General features: G+C 39.3%; 1 protein-coding gene across 3 annotated transcripts in view; it reads right to left on the minus strand.

Annotated features, from left to right (window-relative positions):
* Positions 1–22,386, minus strand: part of GALNTL6 (polypeptide N-acetylgalactosaminyltransferase like 6) — a 1,150,777-nt gene that overhangs the window by 614,608 nt on the left and 513,783 nt on the right. For all 3 annotated transcript variants that reach the window (XR_009564434.1, XM_030879235.2, XM_060301350.1), the window contains one exon: positions 16,658–16,824. Coding sequence is in view for 2 of the 3 variants with exons in the window: in XM_030879235.2 (XP_030735095.1) it covers positions 16,658–16,824 (167 nt within the window). In the remaining variant the exon portion in view is untranslated. The remainder of the gene's footprint in view (positions 1–16,657; positions 16,825–22,386) is intronic.

The following is a 22,386-nucleotide window of genomic DNA, read 5'->3' on the forward strand; positions in this document are numbered from 1 at the left end:
ACCAGAGGATAAGGGGGGGGGGTGGTGGATAAATTGGGAGATTGGGACTGACATATACACACTACTATATAGAAAACAGATAACTAATAAGAACCTGCTGTACAGGGAACTCTACTCTATACTCTGTAATGGTCTATATGGGAAAAGAATCTATAAAAAAGAGTAGATACATGTATATGTATAACTGATTCACTTTGCTGTACACCTGAAACTAACACATTATAAATCAACTATACTCCAATAAAATTTTTTTTTTAAAAGGCTCTGTGCGGGGGGCTTCCCTGGTGGCGCACTGGTTAAGAATCCACCTGCCAATGTAGGAGACACAGATTCGAGCCCTGGTCCGGGAAGATCCCACATGCTGCAGAGCAACTAAGCCCGTCTGCCACAACTACTAAGCCTGTGCTCGAGAGCCCATGAGCCGCAACTACTGAAGCCCAGGTGCCTAGAGCCCATGCTCCCAACAAGAGAAGCCACCAGTGAGAAGCCTGCGCACCACAATGAAGAGTAGCCCCCGCTTGCCACAACCAGAGAAAAGCCCGTGTGCAGCAACGAAGACCCAATGCAGTCAAAAATAAAAATAAAATAAAATTTTAAAAAAAGGCTCTGTGGATGGAATACATGCAATCTTCACTTTGCAATGGCAAAACCTGGAAGGTGGAATTCAGAGAAGATGAGTAGAGTACTCATGAACTCAGGGCTTCCTGAGGAACAGTGGACTCTGATTGGCACGTTGGCGGGTGCGGGGGGCTCCAGGAAGCAAAGAAGAGTTTTAAAAAGAGGTGGTTGGGGCAGTTTTGCTGGTTATAAAGATCATTTTGATAATGGATGATGGATTTGAGAGGGACGAAGCTGGAGGCAGAGCAGCAAGTCAGAAGGGCATTTCAGTGAGTGAATTACAGCTACTTTGAATGGAATTAGAAGAGAGGATGGTTTGAAAAGTACTCAGGAGGCACATGGGGCAAGATTTGCTCCTTGACTGGGTGTGAGATGTGGGCAAGAAAGAGACTTCACAGGGATAATTCTCAAAGATTTAGAAGAGTTTGGATGAACAATCATGTCATAAACTGAGAAGGAAGAGAGAATTAAAGTTGGGAGAGTTTAGACGCATTGAGTTTGAAACACCTGTGGGTCATTGAGGCCCAGAGGTCCAGTAGTTTTTTGAATATTCAGGTCAGGAAACCAAGCAGGACCTATGGGGCTCCTGGGCACAGAAGCATTTCTGTCCCCTGTTTCTTATGTCTAGGGAATAGACCCCAGCCTCCATGACCTTCCCTGAGTTCCAAAGGGCAGATTCGAATGGTTGCTGATCAGGGAAGGGAGGGGATACAGAGACAAGGGAGGAGCTGTCAAGACACAATAGTGCATCCTTGGGGCAGGCCCTGGTTCCCCCCAAAGGGTACACGTAACGATATCTTTAAGCTCTTTTTTAACATCTTTATTGGAGCATAATTGCTTTAAATGGTGTGTTAGTTTCTGCTTTATAACAAAGTGAATCAGCTATACACATACATATAACCCCATATCCCCTCCCTCTTGCATCTCCCTCCCAACCCTCCCTATCCCAGCCCTCTAGGTGGTCACAAAGCACTGAGCTGATCTCCCTGTGCTATGCCGCTGCTTCCCACTAGCTATCTACCTTACGTTTGGTAGTGTATATATGTCCATGCCTCTCTCTCACTTTGTCACAGCTTACCCCTCCCCCTCCCCATATCCTCAAGTCCATTCTCTAGTAGGTCTCTGTCTTTATTCCTGTCTTACCCCTAGGTTCTTCATGACATTTTTTTTCTTAAATTCCATATATATGTGTTAGCATACGGTACTTGTCTTTCTCTTTCTGACTTACTTCACTCTGTATGACAGTCTCTAGGTCCACCCACCTCACTACAAATAACTCAATTTCGTTTCTTTTTATGGCTGAGTAGTATTCCATTGTATATATGTGCCACATCTTCTTTATCCATTCATCTGTCGATGGACACTTAGGTTGCTTCCATGTCCTGGCTATTGTAAATAGAGCTGCAATGAACATTGTGGTACATGACTCTCTTTGAATTATGGTTTTCTCAGGGTATGTGCCCAGTAGTGGGATTGCTGGGTTGTATGGCAGTTCTACTTTTAGTTTTTTAAGGAATCTCCATACTGTTCTCCATAGTGGCTGTATCAATTTACATTCCCACCAACAGTGCAAGATGGTTCCTTTTTCTCTACACCCTCTGCAGCATTTATTGCTTGTAGATTTTTTGATGATGGTCATTCTGACCGGTGTGAGGTGATACCTCGTTGTAGTTTTGATTTGCATTTCTCTAATGATTAGTGATGGTGAGCATCCTTTCATGTGTTTGTTGGCAGTCTGTATATATTCTTTGGAGAAATGTCTATTTAGATCTTCTACCCTTTTATGGATTGGGTTGTTTTTTTGATATTGAGCTGCATGAGCTGCTTGTAAATTTTGGAGATTAATCCTTTGTCAGTTGCTTCGTTTGCAAATATCTTCTCCCATTCTGAGAACTGTCTTTTCATCTTGTTTATATTTTCCTTTGCTGTGCAAAAGCTTTGAAGTTTCATTAGGTCCCATTTGTTTATTTTTGTTTTTATTTCCATTTCTCTAGGGGGTGAGTCAAAAAGGATCTTGCTGTGATTTATGTCATAGAGTGTTCTGCCTATATTTTACTCTAAGAGTTTTATAGTGTCTGGCCTTACATTTAGGTCTTTAATCCATTTTCAGTTTATTTTTGTGTATGGTGTTAGGGAGTGATCTAATCTCATTCTTTTACATGTACCTGTCCAGTTTTCCCAGCACCACTTATTGAAGAAGTTGTCTTTTTTCCATTGCATATTCTTGCCTCCTTTATCAAAGATAAGGTGACCATATGTGCGTGGGTTTATCTCTGGGCTTTCTATCCTGTTCCATTGATCTATCTTTCTGTTATTGTGCCAGTACCATACCGTCTTGATTACTGTAGCTTTGTAATACAGTCTGAAGTCAGGGAGCCTGATTCCTCCAGCTCCGTTTTTCATTCTCAAGATTGCTTTGGCTATTCAGGGTCTTTTGTGTTTCCATACAAATTGTGGAAATTTTTGTTGTAGTTCTGTGAAAAATGCCATTGGTAGTTTGACAGGGATTGCACTGAATCTGTAGGTTGCTTTTGGTAGTATAGACATTTTCACAATGTTGATTCTTCCAATCCAAGAACATGGTATATCTCTCCACCTGTTTGTATCATCTTCAATTTTTTTCATCAGTGTCTTAGAGTTTTCTGCATACAGGTCTTTTGCCTCCTTGTGTAGGTTTATTCCTAGGTATTTTATTCTTTTTGTTGCAATGGTAAATGGGAGTGTTTCCTTAATTTCTCTTTCAGATTTTTCATCATTAGTGTATAGGAATGCAAGAGATTTCTGTGCATTAATTTTGTATCCTGCTACTTCACCAAATTCATTGATTAGCTCTAGTAGTTTTCTGGTAGCATAGTTAGGATTCTCTACGTATAGTACCATGTCATCTGCAAACAGTGACAGCTTTATTACTTCTTTTCCGATTTGGATTCCTTTAAGCTCTTTATAGAATTTAAACCCCCAACAAATGGAAGATGTTAGCATTCTTCATTCCAGATTAAAGGAACCAGAGTAGGTCTTCAAAAAGGCCATGTGAGGCCAGATTAAAGGAACCACAGAACCTCATCAGAACACCTGAGACCAGATTAAAGGAGTGCAGGCCCCTGCACACAGCCTAATCTTATCAGCAACTCCACCCTTGAACTTGCCAAATCCTCCCAGGTTGGGAAGTACAGTTTTTGAGGGCACAAGCCTGCTGTATCCCCCTTTAGCTGGCAAAGCAACAAAGCTCTTCTTCATCCAGAACGCTGTCTCAGAGAGTCAATTTGGGACCAGTGCACAGAGGCCAAGCTTTTTGCATCAGAAGCAAGAGAAGAGTTTACCTGTATAGAAAGTGGCAACAGATCCCTCAAGCTTAGTGCACACAATGGGGTGAGCTGTGGGTGGTGAGTAGGGCCCTGAGGATCACCAATGTTCAAGGAGAAGGTTGAGCAAGGGACATCCATGAAAAATCCTGAGAAAGAATGACTGTAAAAGCAAGCCCCATATAAGAAAGAGGAGGTATACAAAGAATATCAAATGAAGCAGAGAGGTCCGACTTTAAATTACTAGCACATGATTGAATTAAACGAATGTATTTTCTTCCCTAAGTAAAATTATTTATTTAATCAAATTTTAAACTATTTATTTACTTAAAGTATTCAATTAATTATTCAATTCTCATATATGGAGCTCAATGGATTCTGCAATACTCAGAATTACAATTTTCAGTGGTAGTTGTATAGCTTCAAAATCCTCTTGATGAAATCATAGCGATACCAGAGGCCCCTGAAGACAGTGCGTTTGTCCTCTGTCGCGGTTTAGGGACTCTTCCCACCACTGTGTTGCAACTATTCTATGTGTCCAGTTTTAAAGGAAACAATTACTTGTTTAATATTTTTTTAATAACCTATAAAGCATAGATACTAATTCTGTACTCAAAATTCTTTGAGATAGATTTAGAAGTCATCTAGTTCAATTCCAGCATTTTATAGCAAAAACAATAATAGCCTAAATTTAATAAGTGCTTACTTTGTACCCATCGAAGTTCTAATTGCCTTATAGGCAGAAACCCAATTTCCCAACATGTATGGGACAAGTGAGATAAATAGCTTGTTCATGGTGACAACATCAGTAAAGGTAAAGCCACGATTCACACCTACAGTGATGCCCAAATCACCTACTTAGCCGCCCACCCTTGTGGCAGAGGAAGGTAGGAGGCGGCACTGGCTGATACGACTAGCTGGTTATCAGAGCGCTTCCTCAGACGCGAGGCCCTGTCGTCTGCCCCTTCTGACTCATTGTTGACAATATAAGAGAATTAACCACATTTTCAGACATTGAAATGAACAGGAGATGCTGATACTACTCACCAAGCATTGTCTTGGCAAAAGCTTATCCTGGGTTCAATGTTTAGGCCAAGTATGGAACCCTAACCCATAAGCATCCCTCAGTTCCAGCGGGGATGAAGCCCAGCATTCAGGGGAGGCACTGTGGCAGCTTTCTCACCGGGCGCTTTAGGTTTCAGCTCCCTTGCAGATATTCCCTGATCCTCAAAGGGACAGTGGCTGAAGGAATTTGACAAGACCATTTGCTCTATCTGTTACTAGTGACGCCCTGTAATTGACATCTCTCACCAGAAAAGCCTTCACCGTACTGAATCATCAGAAGCTCTCAACCTACAGTGCCAAGGGATTTGAATTTACCATAAAATATTAACTAGTCTGTAGTAAAGACTAAGAAGCTTTCCCTAAAATTACCAAAATAGATAACCCTTTTGAATTCTGAAAGAGGCTAAAAACACATTTCAGAGATATTAAGTGGCCAGCATTCCTAAAACTTGAAACATATGTTTGACATGAGACATGCATTTGCTGAATTATTCTACACACTATCCTTAATCAACAGGTGTCAAAACATGAAACCACAGAGTACGTTCATTCCTTTCAATTACAAGGAGAGAGAGAGGAAGAAAATTAGGAAACGAGCTGAAGATACTGAATGCAAACTTCTATTCAGGGCTTGAAAGTAATTGCCTCTGGCCTGCAGAAGAGTTCAGTCTTTGATACCTGGATTTGAGCTGAATAATTACACATAGTAGATTTGCCTTTGGGACGACAGTCTGACATGAAGGAACTACATCTTAATCGAAAGTATCCATTGCTATTCTCTTTCAAGTTCTACCAACTAGTAATATCTTACAATTTTTACCAAGAGCAGTGCAATCATTGGCAGTTCTGAAATAGGTTATACAGTCAAGTGCGATAGTATTGTGATTTAAGTCCCCTCCTTTTCCTAAGTGGTGTCTACTTCGTGGCTCCCCTGTACTTGATGATTCAATTTGAGGAATCAATCCTCAGTTCCCTGATCCCTAGTAAGTGTCGCCTTATTAGACTTGGCAATAAAGCTGCTCATTTAGGAGGAGCAAGACATCTGCACCCTAGAAATTAGAAGAAGCGGCATTGGCTCCTTTGATTTTTTGACTAACTATACAGTTTTAACTATACTGTGTACTTTTGAAATGTGTCATATCTCTGCAGATGAATATGTAGTTCCCAGGATACCATTCGGCTAAAATTAAGGTAGTCATCATAAAGTGTACCTTATGTATTAGTACCACTTGCCAGTTATGAGAAAGTGTTCCTGCTGGAAGAAAGTATACACCTAAGAATACATCACTGATGCGCTTATAGCTTTTAGTATCTCCTATTAAGCTGACTGTCCGCTGTGTAGAAGCTACAGATATTTAAATGAAGATCTGGTTTATACGTCCCTGAATCTTTGTCCATCACAATGACTTCTCCTTTTGATTCACAAATCCTTGTGCAATGAGGGACCTATGGGAATTTATAAGACAACCATGTCGCCTATGGTCTTAGGTAAGCTGTCAGGACTGCCAAGCCATTTGGGTCTCTTCAGGGCTTCATACTGATGTATAGGGTAAAGGAAAACGCAAAGATTACGGCCAGCAAAAATATGTCCAGGGATTCCCAGGAGCTTATGGTACAACCAAGAGTCATCTTACTAGGGCATCTTGGGCTCAGTCCAGCTTCTATTTCCATGGAGACACCTCCACTCGTGTCTGTTTCACATTTCACAGAGAAGCGTGACAAAGTGGTTTAGTAGGTGAGCACGCACATAGGCTGCTTGGTGTCATGCGACCCGGGGTAACTCCAGATGATTACAAGAGTGGTCTAGGAAAGCTATCTGCTGCACCTGGGAGCCAAGGGACAGCTTGGTCCATTCGGTCTCAGGAGATATTATACTACGGTCACTCCTGGGGGTGGGGAGGAAGTCCCAGGTCTAAGAGAATCTGAGCTTGGAAGTCATACCCGCCGGGGGATGATGTCTGACTGAAATCTAACAAACTTGTACTGACTCCTAGTGCTTCACGCCACTATGGGTATTACTATGAGCATTACTATTATCCAGAAGTGTTACTTAAAAAGCACTGATGCAATTACTTTAAAAATTTTGCAAAGATCAAAAACAAGTGCACTGAACTTTGGAACATGAAATGTGCCTTTTTATAGATACAGACACTATATTTATCTGACTCCAGTCTTGGGAAGTTATTTCCTTCATCATTTCATGAAAATTATTCACGGTTAAAAGGTAAATTTTGTTAATTTCTCCAAGCACATGGCAATCGTTTAGACCTTCAAGCACGAACTTATATGAAGTGGTCACGGATTTTCCTGCTATCTCCTTTCTATAGTGAGCGACGTGTTTTTCCTAACCTTTCAGTTTAGAGAGTTTTTTTTTTTGGAAAGTGAAAAAAAATAGTGAAATTGTGTCTTGTTGTTTCTGAAATCTAGGGTCACATCAATCCTTTCTAAGGTCTCCAGGCCTGAACTGGCAGAGCTGAGACTTGGATTCGAGACTCTAACACATAGGTTGTTAACTGCTCGCAGTATTTGTATCTGTTCCGTGAGTCCATAATTTTATAACAGTACTATAAAATAAACAAATATCTTCTTTTCTTCATAGAGCCTTTATTTTCTAAGAAGCAGTGCTTAAACTGAGCAAAACTAGAGGAAAAAAAATGTACCCAACCTGAAAAAAATCAATTGCTTAAATTTTACTTTAAACCCTAAGTGTATCTCCAATTAGGTTGGAGGTGGCCTTAATTTATCCTGCAGAAACATGCAAAACTCAAAATGATAAGTGACGGAGCTTAAGTTTATTCAAGACATAAAATTAAGCTTCCCTTGTCGCTGTCCCCCTACAATGTTGGGGTCAGTGTTTTCTGAGCTATGAGGCACCTACTAGTTTCCCAAGTGGTTTGTAAACATAAATATATTCCACTTAGTTTTAGTAGATAAGACAAAAAAAAATAAATAAAGGGAAAATCAACGATGTGTATCTAATGAGTATCCAATGTTAGATATTTGCCCATTCACCCCTACCCCTGCACCCCCAGCCCAGCTGCTCTGTCCCAGAAAGACTCTCATTTTCTGGGGACATTTTACACAAGAGTGGCCCCGGCGATCTCAGAAGTGTCTTGGTTTCTGTGAAGTGAGGCTGCCTAAATCTGGAACAATACATCCAGAGTAAAGACAGACTCAGATGATCTACAAGAGGACAGCCTAAAATCCATTCACCTACCTCAATAAATTCTACTTTGAATCAGCCTGGGAAGCCACGTGAAACATGTCTAACTATGTTTTATGCCCTATTTCACTACTTTGTGAGCCTTTCAGCATGTTAGAAACACTCTTCTCTCCAGGAGGAAAGCCCTGATTGGCCCCCTGCAGGGCTAAAAGGCCATTCGGACACTGGGATTTGTGTGCTCAAGTCATTACTTTTCTCATGAATTCTTCATTCTACTATGTGTGTGTACACAGTGAAATGATGGTTTCTATTACGACCCTGCTCCTAAGGTGAGAAAATGGGTAATAAATTACATTCAATTATCTAGAGTGTCTATGTAACTGTAGTACAGTTTTATCAAATTGAAGATAGTATCAGAATGGTTCTAGCTTCTCAGAATTAGATGTCTGAGAAAACTACAGAGGAGAGGAACCCTGAATGCCTCAGCAGAAAAACCATCCATTTGAGGTTAATCTAGCATTTATCTCAGCATATAAAGTTGACCTAGTGTGTGACCTAGGATGTCACCTCCCTGAGTTTCTATTTATTCATCTATAAAAGGGTACAAATGTGCCAGGTCACCTGCAATTTCCTTCATCTCAAAGATCTTACCAGTCTAATGTGGAATTGTTCCTCAGTTGACATAAAAGACAATTCTTATGAGGAGAATTTTGTTAAAATGTGTTTTATCAAGACAGATGCCCTTGATGTTTAAAACTTGTCGGCTTATCAAAAACCCTGACTGATGAGAGACTGATCATTTTCTAAGGAACTGTTATAATTCAAGATAAAGGAGGAAATATTTGTGTTTTTTTTCATTGTGTCAATGCAGTGATTTTTTAAAAAAAATTAAGAGCAGGTAGATCTTTAGGCACCAAAAAAGGACTGTTTGAAATACAAAACATTTTATTATTAAAGCTCACCAGCTGAGGTTTGCTGACAAGAGAAATCATCATACAACATAACCTTTTATTTCATCAGAGGAAGTCATCCCTACCCAAGATCTGAAGCCCCAGATCCACAAAATGGTTTCATATGAGTGACAATCCTACTCAAAACAGCTGTCTGCGAGGAAAATAAATGGGATTTAATCTGCCATAAAATGAACGGCACAATTTATTTTTCTTGAGGAAGTCATGCCTTGTGACATTGGTGAGCTGTAACGGTTTTGCTTTGAAAAGAAGCATCCCCTTCCATGCCAAACCCATATGAATTCATCCATGTGGAGTTTTCATCCAGAAAAAGCAACTGGAAAGCCAGATTGGCTCACCCACCACCTGAGGATGGGAGCTGCCCTCCCCTATCTTTAAAAGGACTGATTTAAAACATGAGCCCTAAATAATTATTCAATTCAGAGAGAGGTTTTAAGATGGTTGGTTATTAAGGTTGAAATATATGAAATGATCAGCCAGCCATTAATGTTCTACAAAAAATGACAATTTCATATGCCTCAAGCTAATATTTAAAGAGAACAGAACTGTAAAATAGCAAAATGCTAGTTAAAAAAATGACAGTTAGATGAGATTTATCATTTCTTCAAAATGAAAATATTTTTTAAAAACTTAAAAGCAACTAATAGACGAAATATAAATACTTACAACCCCTAAATTGACAAAATTTTCTGTGTGGGCATTTTTAAAGACCTCACAGGAATTAACAGTATTTTAAATGTATCTCATTCATTCAAGTACACAAAATATTTTTTAAATGATAAAGAAAAAGAAAGCGGTAACAAAATCTTTCAACTGTGAAACATGCTTTAATATTATATATGATACCTAACTACAGCCCAACTAGACAAAAGAACTTAAGTGTGCCTCTTCATTCTATTTTCCAAGATACTTATTTTTGTGTTCAAAATTCATCTAGAACTGGTCCATTCCAACACTCCAGTCTCAAATTCTACATTAGAACATTTTTAAAACAGTTTCTAAGACCACATAAAAATGTCTATTTGTGTGGAAGTTTCAGCACGTGTATCTCTATTCAATCAAATATAAATTTTACTGAAATTGAACTGAAACAAATAAATTTCATCAAATTTGATATATTAGGACTTTATTGAGAAGACAGAGGATATCATCCCCCAAATTCTGAACCTTCCAGTGCCAGTCTTATAGAGGCTAATTCCTAAAACAATTCATCAAGAAAAACATATACCTTTAGAGAATCTGAAGACCTTTTATCCTAATCTGCAAAAAAAAGGATCTACTTAAAATAGGCTGTTTCTACCAGAATAAAGAAAGCGTTCCAGTGGTATTCATGAGGATCGTGACCCTCGCGATTGTGTGTAACGCTCAGGAACAATCCTGAAAACTGCAGGGATTAGTCACATTTGCTCTACAGAAGAAAAAGGAGAAAGCAAAATGCTGGTCTAAACATTACGGCAAATATCAGGCTCAGCAAGGACACATAACTCGTTATTTTGTCAGATACGGTCCTTTGTTTACACAGACATTTACAACACGTGAGACTGGAGTTTTCGTTTAAAAGTAAGAGGGAGAGAAATCCCAGGAGTGCTTTGCCTTCCGAGACAGCTTCTATTCAAAGCATATGCTGCCACTGACGAGTAGGATTCATATTTTACAAACACATAAAGACATTTTTATGAGCTGATTTTGTGTTTTGGAACTTGCAGAATGTACGCTTCATAAATTGTCTTCCCTATTTTCCTCTGACTTTGAGAACATATAACTGTTCTACGTTCATATTTACGACTCTATGCCCTGGACTCCCTTCGGCGGCAGATGCAAAAATAATTGCGAAAACAGAACAGTTTTATTAAAACTGTACATTTCATCCTTATGCGGCATGATATGCAAATTTATCAACAGAAATCAATCAGCTTTCTTTCACTTCTGTAGCAGGTGATGATAAATTTCTAAAAGTGTACAGTTGAATTTTATAATATTTTCTCAGCTCCTGTTACTTATTAGTATTTACTATTGTATTTTGATTTTAAAATGCAATTATCCTTACAACTTGAAATCTGAATAATAAATCTAAGCAATTCCAAGATTCACTTAGAGTGACCGGCGCTCAATAAATCTGAGACATAAAAATGGCTTGTCTTACGGTCTAGTGGCCTGACGGAAAACCAGCACAAAGGCATTTCCGTTGACTGTCACCTCTGAATCTTTATATGCACTTTAGTGTTAGTATTTTATCATTTAAGATAGAAATGCACTACCATTCTTCATCTATTTTACAACCTTTTCACACCAATGATACCTTCCAGCTTTGAACAGTTGTAAAACTTGTGCCAACTGCTTTGTCTGGTTATGGAAACTTTCCTTAATGGTATACTTGGAGACTATCTGAGTAAAGTAGAACCTGGAATTCAAGACTCATCATTACCACCTGTGAAATGACTTAAAATATTCTCAGTATTTTAAAGATTTATAAACAATTTATCTATGTGAAGAGTCTAAGATTTTGATGGTAATATGGACCTTTAAAGAAATTGTGTGTGTGTGTGTGTATACACATACGTGTGATTTCTGAATTTGGCACGAAAATTATTAAATGATTTCAAAGCAAATTAGATCTACAAAATATTGGAAGGCACATTTGTATAACAAAGAAGGAAAATTGGCGAAGGAGGAGTAACAGCAGTAACCTGAAATTCAACATAAAATGCTACAAAATGAGTTCATGAGAAGGCATAGTAAATGTCTATAAACTTGTGAAAATGCCAACATTTATCAAAGAAATGTTATCACAAATGTCACATAAAATAATGTAGAGGTAACACTATCGAATTCCCATCCCAAATTTCCCCTTGCAGATTTATAAATCCAATATCAATTAAATGCTAAATAGTAAGAGTAGAAAAATGTACGTCAAAATAATATGGATAAGACACAGGAGATTTTTGAAATTAAGCTATTTATGCATTTATATTACTCACTGAAGCTCCAACCCCAATTCTGAGACACATGACAATTATTCTGAAACCCTGATTTGCATAAAAATGACACATAGGTTTTGTTGAAGTGAAGATTCTGATATATCTGGATGGAGCCTGACAGTCTGCATGACTGGTAAGCCTCAACGTGATGCTGACGTTGCTGATCTATGGACCACACTTTGAGTAGCGAGGACCTATGCTCCCTGAGGAAGGGTAAACTAGATTTCTTTAAAGTGGCTGATTTTGCTAGATCGGAAGGATAGTTTTAAGTTTGTGATTTTCCCTCTAACTAGAACATGGAAAATAACAGGTCTTTGTGAAACTCTAACACTCAGCTCCCTACTTTCCCTGTCCAGGAAGTTTGAAACAAGCAGGGGCGAGAGTGAGTTAGTGTGCATGCGTGTGTACATACACATCCAGGGCACAATAGTGCCCTCACACCTGCATTAAGGGAAGTGTATCAGCAACTCTCCTGTGAGTTCCCTCGGTTTAAACTTGAATTCCTCTAAGCACACAAACTTTAGAGAACTGTCAGGTTCAAATCTGCCCTGTCTCTGAGGCTAAGCCCCAGCTTAGTTCACACATTTCAACATTTTCCGTGTGGATGCCGTGAAGGTTGCCTGGAATTTGGAGATAAGCCCAGGATTAGTCCTGCTTTAAAGTCATCATGAAGTCTTGTTAGAAGCCTCAAGTTAAGTTGTTAAATGTATTTCTGAGAGCTTACTGAAAAAAATATATATATATTCACTAACTTTGGTAAGCGTCAGATAGCAAAAACATGGCGTTGGTTTTGAAATTTTACCTGTAGGCCTGTACCTTCCTGTTTTTATAGACAGTAGGCTTATGTTCTGAGGCTAAAACAACACTCTGTTTACCAAGCTCATTTCAGGAAGAATATCTAAACTGAGAAGTGCTGGGATGTTCATTTTTTAAAAGCATTTTGATAACTGGGTCAACTGGGTAAATTCAAGCTGATTTTTAGAAAGCACTTTGCACTGATTTTATAATTCGAAAATACTTTAGTATTTTTTTCTCTATTGCTATGAAACCAATTGTGCAGAATTCACCAATCATAGAATGATTACATTTTTTGGAACTATGAATTCCAAGCGATATTACACTTGTGCTATTAACATGGCTAACATGTTGGCTTTCCTTTTCTTTTTTTTTTCATGTGTAGCTATTCTACTGACCTGAAAGACATAAAATATAAAGCAGTAATGTTTGATTAAATCTTGTCAAAATTTTATTGCCTTTAGCCAAAGGACATTAGAGAATATTCAAAAGAGCTATAGTGCCAAGGTGTTAAAATGCATACTGAACAGACTTGGAACTAGAATATATTTCTGAAAATAAATATGAAGTGTAACATTTCAGAAATAATTTCCTGAAGGAGGCCAAAAAAATCCCCTATATTTTCTTGTACTTTAAAATTTGTCTAGCCTACTTAACTTGATTTTTAAAGAAGCGGTGGAAAATACTCCGATTTCTGGGTTGTCCAAAAGTAAAAAAAAAAAAAGCATAAAGTATAATAGCTTTTAACAGCATGGCTATGCATCATATCTGACTAAAAAGCAGAGAAAACTTCTTTGTCTTAGAGGCCCTGTAAACAAGAAATGCCTGGAAATACCTTCCTTCTCTTACAATAGTAAAAACAATCCTGAAAGGAATTTTTGATAAACATTAAGGTCAGTGACATAATTTAGGGAGGTGACATGTTCTATTTACCCTCCTTTTGTTGAAACTCTAAAATTTCATTTTTCTTCAGTACCCGTATAAACTACCTGCTTATTAGTAAAACTGGAGATTTAAAAAAAAAAAATGTTAAGGCAGTCCTAATTTTTCCAACATGTTATAAATGACCACAATTCGTCTTCATATGCCTTCTATGAAGGCATGACTTCTAAATAACTTCTGTTGCAACTGGGGTTGTGGGGGCGAGGTGGTAGGTGATAGGTAGATGGGTAGATGATGGATGGATGGATGGACACATAGACAGAGGACTGACTGATTCAATTTTGTGAATAAGATTTCATTAAATTGAGAGGATCTCCTCACAAAAGTATGTAGAATATTGATGTTGTGTTTCCGGACAGTATTTGGGGAGGAGTGGTCAGAAGTTGAGAGCAGTTGCTCTCCTGTGGAGCACAGTTCCTCCAGCCATCAAAGTAGGTCTTCATCACAACCTCCCGGGAGGAGGTACTTAGATAACTAAGGAGTTACTTATCCCCATTTTGATAAGGAATTTGAGACACTGCGAGGTTAATTTACCCAAAGTCATACAGTTCATAGTTGGTATCAGGATTCTAACCTGTGTTTACCATGTTGATTTTCTAGATTTCTCACAATTCAGAAAGCAGGAGTGATGCTTTTAGGTTCACCTAAACCCTAATATTTTATCAGAAGAGATTCTGTAATCTGAAACAAAAATTTGAAAGAAGGGCTTCTCTTATTCCATGCACCTTTAGAATTATGGTGTATTCTAAAAGATTTGTGGAAGTATTTTTATCACATGTGTTTCAACGTTTAGTCTTACACTATCGTCAGGCTAGTAAAATGACAAGCAATATTCAAAAAGCTTTCCCGTTTGAAAGTTTAATGATCATAAAATACGACTTTCAACTTGATAGTTCACAGGAATAGAGTAACTAAAGGACAGATTTACGAAAGCATTAAAATAATGATTATCCTTAAGAATGTCCCGCAGGAAAGTCAAAATCACCATTACTCTCCCAACCAATCCTTTTTGTGTTGCTTCATGTCACTAACAGCAATGACATGGACCATGCAGAACACACTTCCTTCCTGGGTAACATTCTAAGCAGAAGGGACAGTCTATCAAAGTCGCTACAGAAGGGACAGTCTATCAAAGTCACTACTATACAGAGATGACAATGATTTAAACTCAAGACAAAAGGAGATGCCACTATTTTCTCCCCCTTTAAAGACTTTCAGCTGAAAAATACCTTTGAGATATACCCAGCGGAAACTCTACAAACCACAGTGTACTGCTACCAAGTGTCTCCTACTTTATTACCCCCAGGTCAAAATTCTGCTGTAGGAAATAGTTTACCAAGACAAAGTTAATTATGTAGAAAACTGTCCACAGATACACTGTCTTATTTCTCTTGGTACCAGTCAATCAAAAAATGCCATTTATTTGGTGATGTGCGGCCCCAGATCTTTATCCCCTTTTTCATTCTTTTATTTAAAAGCACAGTTTTAGTTTTAACACATGAAATGCCTATTTTTAGCCTGAGGTGGTAATGACTGCTTTGAAATAAGTAGCCTCAATTAGAATAAAAAAGAAATCAATGTGTTATTTAATTTAGGTACTTATTAGATACTGATTTAGATACTTATTGAACACACAACTATAGAAGCAACGCAAGGCAAAAACTACTTTGAGATCAACCTAAATTACCAAGTTCGTAGTTTACTATTTTAGTAGAACAATAGACAACCTTTTTTTTGGCCTACGAACTTCAACACATATGAATTATCGGCAAACCCTGAATCAGTTTTTGAAGCGAATCATTGCAGACAAAAATGCTAAAGGAACCTCAAAGCTAACACACCAAGCAGTTTTACTTCTACAGAATTTTCAAGTACTACGAAGAAAATGTTTCTGTTGCAAATGAGATTTCCAAAACCTCAATGAATCCATAGGATCTCAAGACGCATGTCCTTGAAGGCATAAGAATAACACGCAAACTCGTTTCCTGCCGCTCTTTCTTACACACGTACAGTACAGTTAAACAGAGCTCCTTCATGCAAGGAAACAGAAGGTAGATGAATATCTTTAGAAGAGGTTTCCGCCTCTCCACTCACACCAGCCAAGAAGAATTTTACTTTCCCCTATTTAGAGTGAATATGATTTATCAAGTCCTAATCTCAAGAAACTTTCTATAATCTTATTCCCCTGACTTATAAACCAAACTGTGTTCATGAGAATAGTAAAAAATAAAAAAAAGAGTAGAACTGTGTCAAATTTTCTAATACACCGCATTCCAGGCCTTTCTGCTGTTATTATTGTTCAGATATGATAAAATAGCTAAAATTGCCAAGTAAAAATACTTATTTGTGTTACTTATAATTTCCAGTATTTATGAAGTAACACAAGCACAGCCTGGAGAATGTATCACACTGGTAAATAACAGAGCAGATCCTTTTCAGAAAGGGGAACAGATTTTCTGGTTCTACTGGAATATTTCACCATTCATATGTACTTACCGTAACATATTTTACAATGTTTGTCCTGAAGCTGCAGGTAGAATTTGAGGCATTCTGCCAATACCTCTCTAATTTACAACAGAAATGTAATACAAATTTCTTATAGGTCCCCAAATGATGCCCATAACTTTTCGTTCAATTCCTTTCGCATTTTGGTCAACATTTTATGAAATCACAGCATCACAACATAGACAAAACGTTATCATCTCCTTTCAGATAGAATTAGAAAGAAACCATCACAATGATCATCTGCTTTTTTTTTTAAAGCCAGTAATGATTACGTAGGTGGTAAGAGAATCACATAAAATATTATTAACAACATCTTACCTCTATCACTGAAGTCATCGACCAGGATGATTTCTGCAATCAGACTTTCTGGGGTTCGGTTGATGATGCTGTGGATGGTCCGGAGGAGTGAAGTCCAGCCTTCGTTATGGAATGGGATAATGATGCTGGTGTTTGGTAGCCTTTCCAGGTACATCTTGTGCTTACAGCTGGAGATGACAGAGGAAGGAAAGGCTATATCAGATACAAGACTGTAATATGTCTTATACTGCCATTGACTCATTGTGTTATCAGACAACTGTGAAAATTAGACTTTGCCTAGTACTTGCCCAACCAAAGCTTCTACATCATCATACTTACTCTACCCATTCCTGGAATTCATTAATGATCTCCTTTCACACTCACTCTTAATGACATAATTATTTATCCTCTGTTATACCAATGGCTCAAAAACAAGGTAAGAAGTACACTTGTGCTTCCTGAAATGTTGTGCTCTTGTTAATATGTTCTCTAATAGTAATAAGGATAAATTATAGGTATTAACAACATTTCCACTGAGCACACAGCTAATGTTAAACTTTCTGGGAAAGTTTGGAAATTTAACTTCTGTAATATTTATGCCCAATTAATCAGTTTTGGTTGTGGTCTGTTTCCACAGCTGGGCAGTATTTAAGGCTCTAGGGGAGAAAAGAGTCTTAAAGTGAAATAAATGCAGAGTTAATCTTAAATAGTCACACACTGATGTAACTGCATGGTAAGATGACATTAAGATCCAAATCATGACACTATCACATTCCTAATGAAAACTATACAGAGAAATCTCATGTTGCTGTTTTCACTGTAAAACAATCTGAGATGCCAAATAGGAAGTAGGTTTTAAATTTTGGCACAGTTTAAAGCAATTTAGTATACGTCATGGCTATTCTTTCAATATTCGTGATTTATTTAAGTAATTTATAAGCCACATCAGGGCAGAAAGCTGGTCTCAAATCTGATTTAATTCTTAGTTCAGCACTGGTCATAGTTGCCCAAGCTTCATTAAAGACAATGAATTAATTTAAGTTTGTGAAATCTTTAAGTTATTTCAAAAATAAAATAGGATAAAATTTCAATCAATTACCAAATTTAGTGATTTTTCTGGTATGGATAACATGAAAACAAACAAAAAGAGAGTGGAAATCTGGAAAGAAATGCAGTTTCTGTTTAAATACAGGAACATCTATTATATCACCTTTTGCCAAGACACTGGCTACTGTCTAGTCCAGATATTATAGTGTGAATTTGCAGTATGCATAGAGTCTACCAAGATGTATAGACATGTACCAGCATATTCAAAACATTACTTAAAATATGGTTTTTTAGTCAGTTATCTCAACACTTCATTCTACTATGATCTCAACAGGATATCTTAAATATCACTGTGGATGTAAAACAAAGAGATCTTGCCTTGCAGCTTCAGATAATAGAATATAATGTAATTAAAGCAAAAAAATTTAACTATCCTGGAAGGTAAAATAAAATGAAATAATTTAGACAAATAATTTAAATATAAAATATAGGCATTTCTTTTTTATCTTGTCCTTTTATTATCAATTATTTAATCGAAATTTTAAAATCTGTAACAATATTTATCAAACAAGAGATTTAGAGGTTTTCAAGTACAATGAAAAGCACTGGAAAAGACCATCAAAAGGATACCATGAAATGGACATGAAAATACTAGAAAAAAACATGAAGTTCCTTGTAGGATAACATAAAATAATTTAAAAAAGCAATATATGAAACAGATCTGTCAGTGATTTCCAAGAGAGTGTAGTGAGATGGATGCTTTCACATCTGATGCACAAATGTGGAAAAGAGTGCTAAATTAATTCAGCACATCTCATCATAATTAAGTAGAGCCATCCATCCTTCTCAACAAAGACAACAGCCCAAGACAAATGTGCTCTCCTGTACCAATACTCAGGATAATACAAAACACCATACCTAACCATGCTCTGGGAATGTAACTGATATCCCCAAGAAGGCAAATTAGTTTTTAAACATTAAGAGGAGACGCTGTACATATCGCTTGCTTATTAATGAAATAGGAATTGCATTCAGAGTAACACATGAAAGCAATCAATAGGCTTAGGGCTTGAAAGAGATGTTTAACAGCTATCTACAATCCATTCAGAAAAAAAGCCAGACATAAGAGAATGCAAGACGAATCGTGTGCAAAAAGGGCTTTCCCTCATAAAAATGTTTTCGGTAATTTCTATGTAAGCTCAAATTATTACCACACAGGGGAGGTGAAAATATCCTTCTATTCATTCATGCTCTCAAGTCCCAATGATTTGCTGAGGGTTTTCTCTAAGCCAGGAAGCAAAGTGGAGATAAAAGAATGAAAAAACCCTACTCTCCAACTTTAAGATGTTTACAGTACAATAGGAGACACAGAAGAGGAAAGACACAGTGAAAACTTTAAAGGGGAATCAATACATAGAAGTGTAACAGGGTGCCACACAAGCATCTGAGAGAGGCCCCTGAAGCAATTCGCAAAGTGCTACAGAAACGCAAGTGAGAGTTAAAAGCGGCCTGCAAAAGACCAGTTCGAGATATATTTAGGAAAAGAACTGATACGACTTAGTCACTTTCTGGGAGAAACAGTTAAGGAGGACTCCCTTGTTTTGGACATAGGAAACTGATTTATGAAACACAGACCTACATCAGAGCACTGTGTGTAAGGGGCATTTGAGGGTTGCAAGGCTTGAGGGTAAACATGAGTTCAGTTTTGACCACATTAACTTTGAGGTGTCAAAATGATATCTAGTTGAACATGAAACCAGCTCTTTTGCTCCTTTTCTGTTTGTCCATTTCTGTTCCCCTCTAACCCTGAGAGAATCTAATTATAGGAATGAGATCAGTAAGCAAATGAAACCAACTCCTGACTTATGCTCTCCTGAATGCACACCATGCCCTGTCTAACCTGGTGATTCTTTTCCTAGATAAAAAGAAGAATGAGGAATGGAGTAGTTAGAGAATCACGGGCTCTCTGCCTCTAACAATCCCCTTAGCCATCCTGCTGGCAGATCACTCGGACAAGATGCCATCTGAAGAGAGAGTCAGCCAGTCTGCACGCAATGGAGATGCAGAACCCAACCTCCTGCCTTGATGATTCCCTGAGATTCTTCCCCCTTTTCTCCTGTAAAAACTGTCATGGCTGAGCAGAATCTTCAGAGCTGGTCTCTGGACACAAGTCCACCTTCTCCCCAGATTGCCGGCTTTTCTGATTAAAGCACCTTTCCCCTCTACTGACACTTGCCTCTCGAACGATTGATTGGTTTTTGAGCAGCGAGCAGCTGAACCTGAGTTCGGTAACAGAGCAATCGTATATATGATATACACATCTATCTGTCTATGTATGTCCCTATGTGTGCATATCTATCTATCTATCTATCTATCTATCTATCTATCTATCTATCTATCTATCCATCTATCTATGTGCATACGTGTATTGCTCAGAAAAAGACCTGATTTACAGGAGGCACAGTGATAGGCTCTAGCATTGATGCCAGGGCACTGCCACTATCTCCATAGCATCACCATCCCAACACTTGCCAAGAGGATCCTCTGATAAGTACCAGCAGATAGCCAACTGAATGCACTCTCTCAGCTCTGAAAAAGGTCAGATCAAAAGCTCTGGGGCAAATGGATGTCCCTAGCTTCAAGATGGCAGAGGAGTGAGACATGGAGATCACTCTCCACTCGACAAATACATCAGAAATACATCTACATGTGGAACAACTCCTACAGAACACCTACTGAACGCTGGCAGAAGACCTCAGACCTCCCAAAAGGCAAGAAACTCCCCACGTAACTGGGTAGGGCAAAAGAAAAAAGAAAAAAACAGAGACAAAAGAATAGGGACGGGACCTGCACCTCGGGAAGGGAGCTGTGAAGGAGGAAAGGTTTCCACACACTAGAAGCCCCTTCACTGGAGGAGACTGCGGGTGCAGAGGGGGAAGCTTCAGAGCCACGGAGGAGAGCACAGCAACAGGGGTGCAGAGGGAAAAGCGGAGAGATTCCTGCACAGAGGATCGGTGCCGACTGGCACTCACTGGCCCGAGAGGCTTGTCTGCTCCCCCGCCGGGGCGGGCAGGGCTGGGAGTTGAGGCTCCGGCTTCGGAGGTCAGATGCCAGGGAGAGGACTGGGGTTGGCGGCGTGAACACAGCCTGAAGGGGGCTAGCACACCACAGCTGGCTGGGGTGGGGGGGAGACCGGGAAAAAGTCTGGACCTGCCTAACAGGCAAGAGAACATTGTTTTGGGGTGCGCGAGGAGAGGGGATTCAGAGCACCGCCTAAACGAGCTCCAGATATGAGCACGAGCCACGGCTAAGAGCGTGGACCCCAGAGACGGGCATGAGACGCTAAGGCTGCTGCTGCCGCCACCAAGAAGCCTGTGTGCGAGCACAGGTCACTCTCCACACCCCCCTCCCATGAGCCTGTGCAGCCCGCCACTGCCAGGGTCCCGGGATGCAGGGACAACTTCCCTGGGAGAATGCACGGCGCGCCTCAGGCTGGTGCAACGTCACGCCGGCCTCTGCCGCAGCAGGCCCACCCCGCACGCCGTGCCCCTCCCTCCCCCGTGGCCTGAGTGAGCCAGAGCCCCCGAAGCAGCTGCTCATTTAACCCCGTCCTGTCTGAGCGAAGAACAGACGCCCTCAGGCGACCTACATGCAGAGGTGGGTCCAAACCCAAAGCTGAATCCCAGGAGCTGTGCGAACAAAGAAGAGAAAGGGAAATCCCTCCCAGCAGCCTCAGGAGCAGCAGATTAAATCTCCACGATCAACTTCATGTACCTGCATGTCTGGAATACCTGAATAGGCAACGAAGCATCCCAAACTTCAGGCGGTGGACTTAGTGTGATTTTGTCTGTACAGCTTTGCTCTTACCATTTGTCCTCGGGTTCTGTCTGTCCACTTTTTTTTATTTTTTAGTATTGATTTTTAGTGCTTGTTACATTTGTAGATGTGTTTTGTCAGTTTGGTTGCTTTCTTCTTTCTCTCTTTTCTTAATTGCTTTTCAATTTTTCTTTATTTTTAATTATTTTGTACTTTAATAACTTTACTTTACTTAATTTTTTTCTTTCTCACTTGCTTTTTTTCTCCCTTTTCTTCTGAGCTGTAAGGCTGAAAGGGTCTTGGTGCTCCGGCCGGGTGTCAGACCTGTGCCTCTGAGGTGGGAGAGCCGAGATCGGGACATTGGTCCAACAGAGACCTCCTGGCTCCATGTAATATCAAACAGCAAAAGCTCTACCAGAGATGTCCATTTCAATACTAACACCCAGCTCCACTCAACAACCAGCAAGCTCCAGTGCTGGACACCCTATGCCAAACAACTAGCAAGACAGGAACACAACCCCACCCATTCGCGGAGAGCCCGCCTAAAATCATAATAAGGTCACAGACACCCCAAAGCACACCACCGGACACGGTCCTGCCCACCAGAAAGACAGGATGCAGCCTCATCTACCAGAACAAAGGAACCAGTCCCATCCACCAGGAAGCCTACACAACCCACTGAACAAACCTTAGTAACTGGGAGCAGACAGCAAAAACAAAAGGAACTACGAACCTGCAGCCTGTGAAAAGGAGAACCCAAACACAGTAAGTTAAGCAAAATGAGAAGACAGAGAAACACACAGCAGATGAAGGAGCAAGGTAAAAACCCTCCAGACCAAACGAAGAGGAAATAGGCAGTCTACCTGAAAAAGAAGGCAGAGTAATGA

This window comes from Globicephala melas, chromosome 6 (genome assembly GCF_963455315.2).
Source record: "Globicephala melas chromosome 6, mGloMel1.2, whole genome shotgun sequence".
Lineage (NCBI taxonomy): Eukaryota > Metazoa > Chordata > Mammalia > Artiodactyla > Delphinidae > Globicephala > Globicephala melas.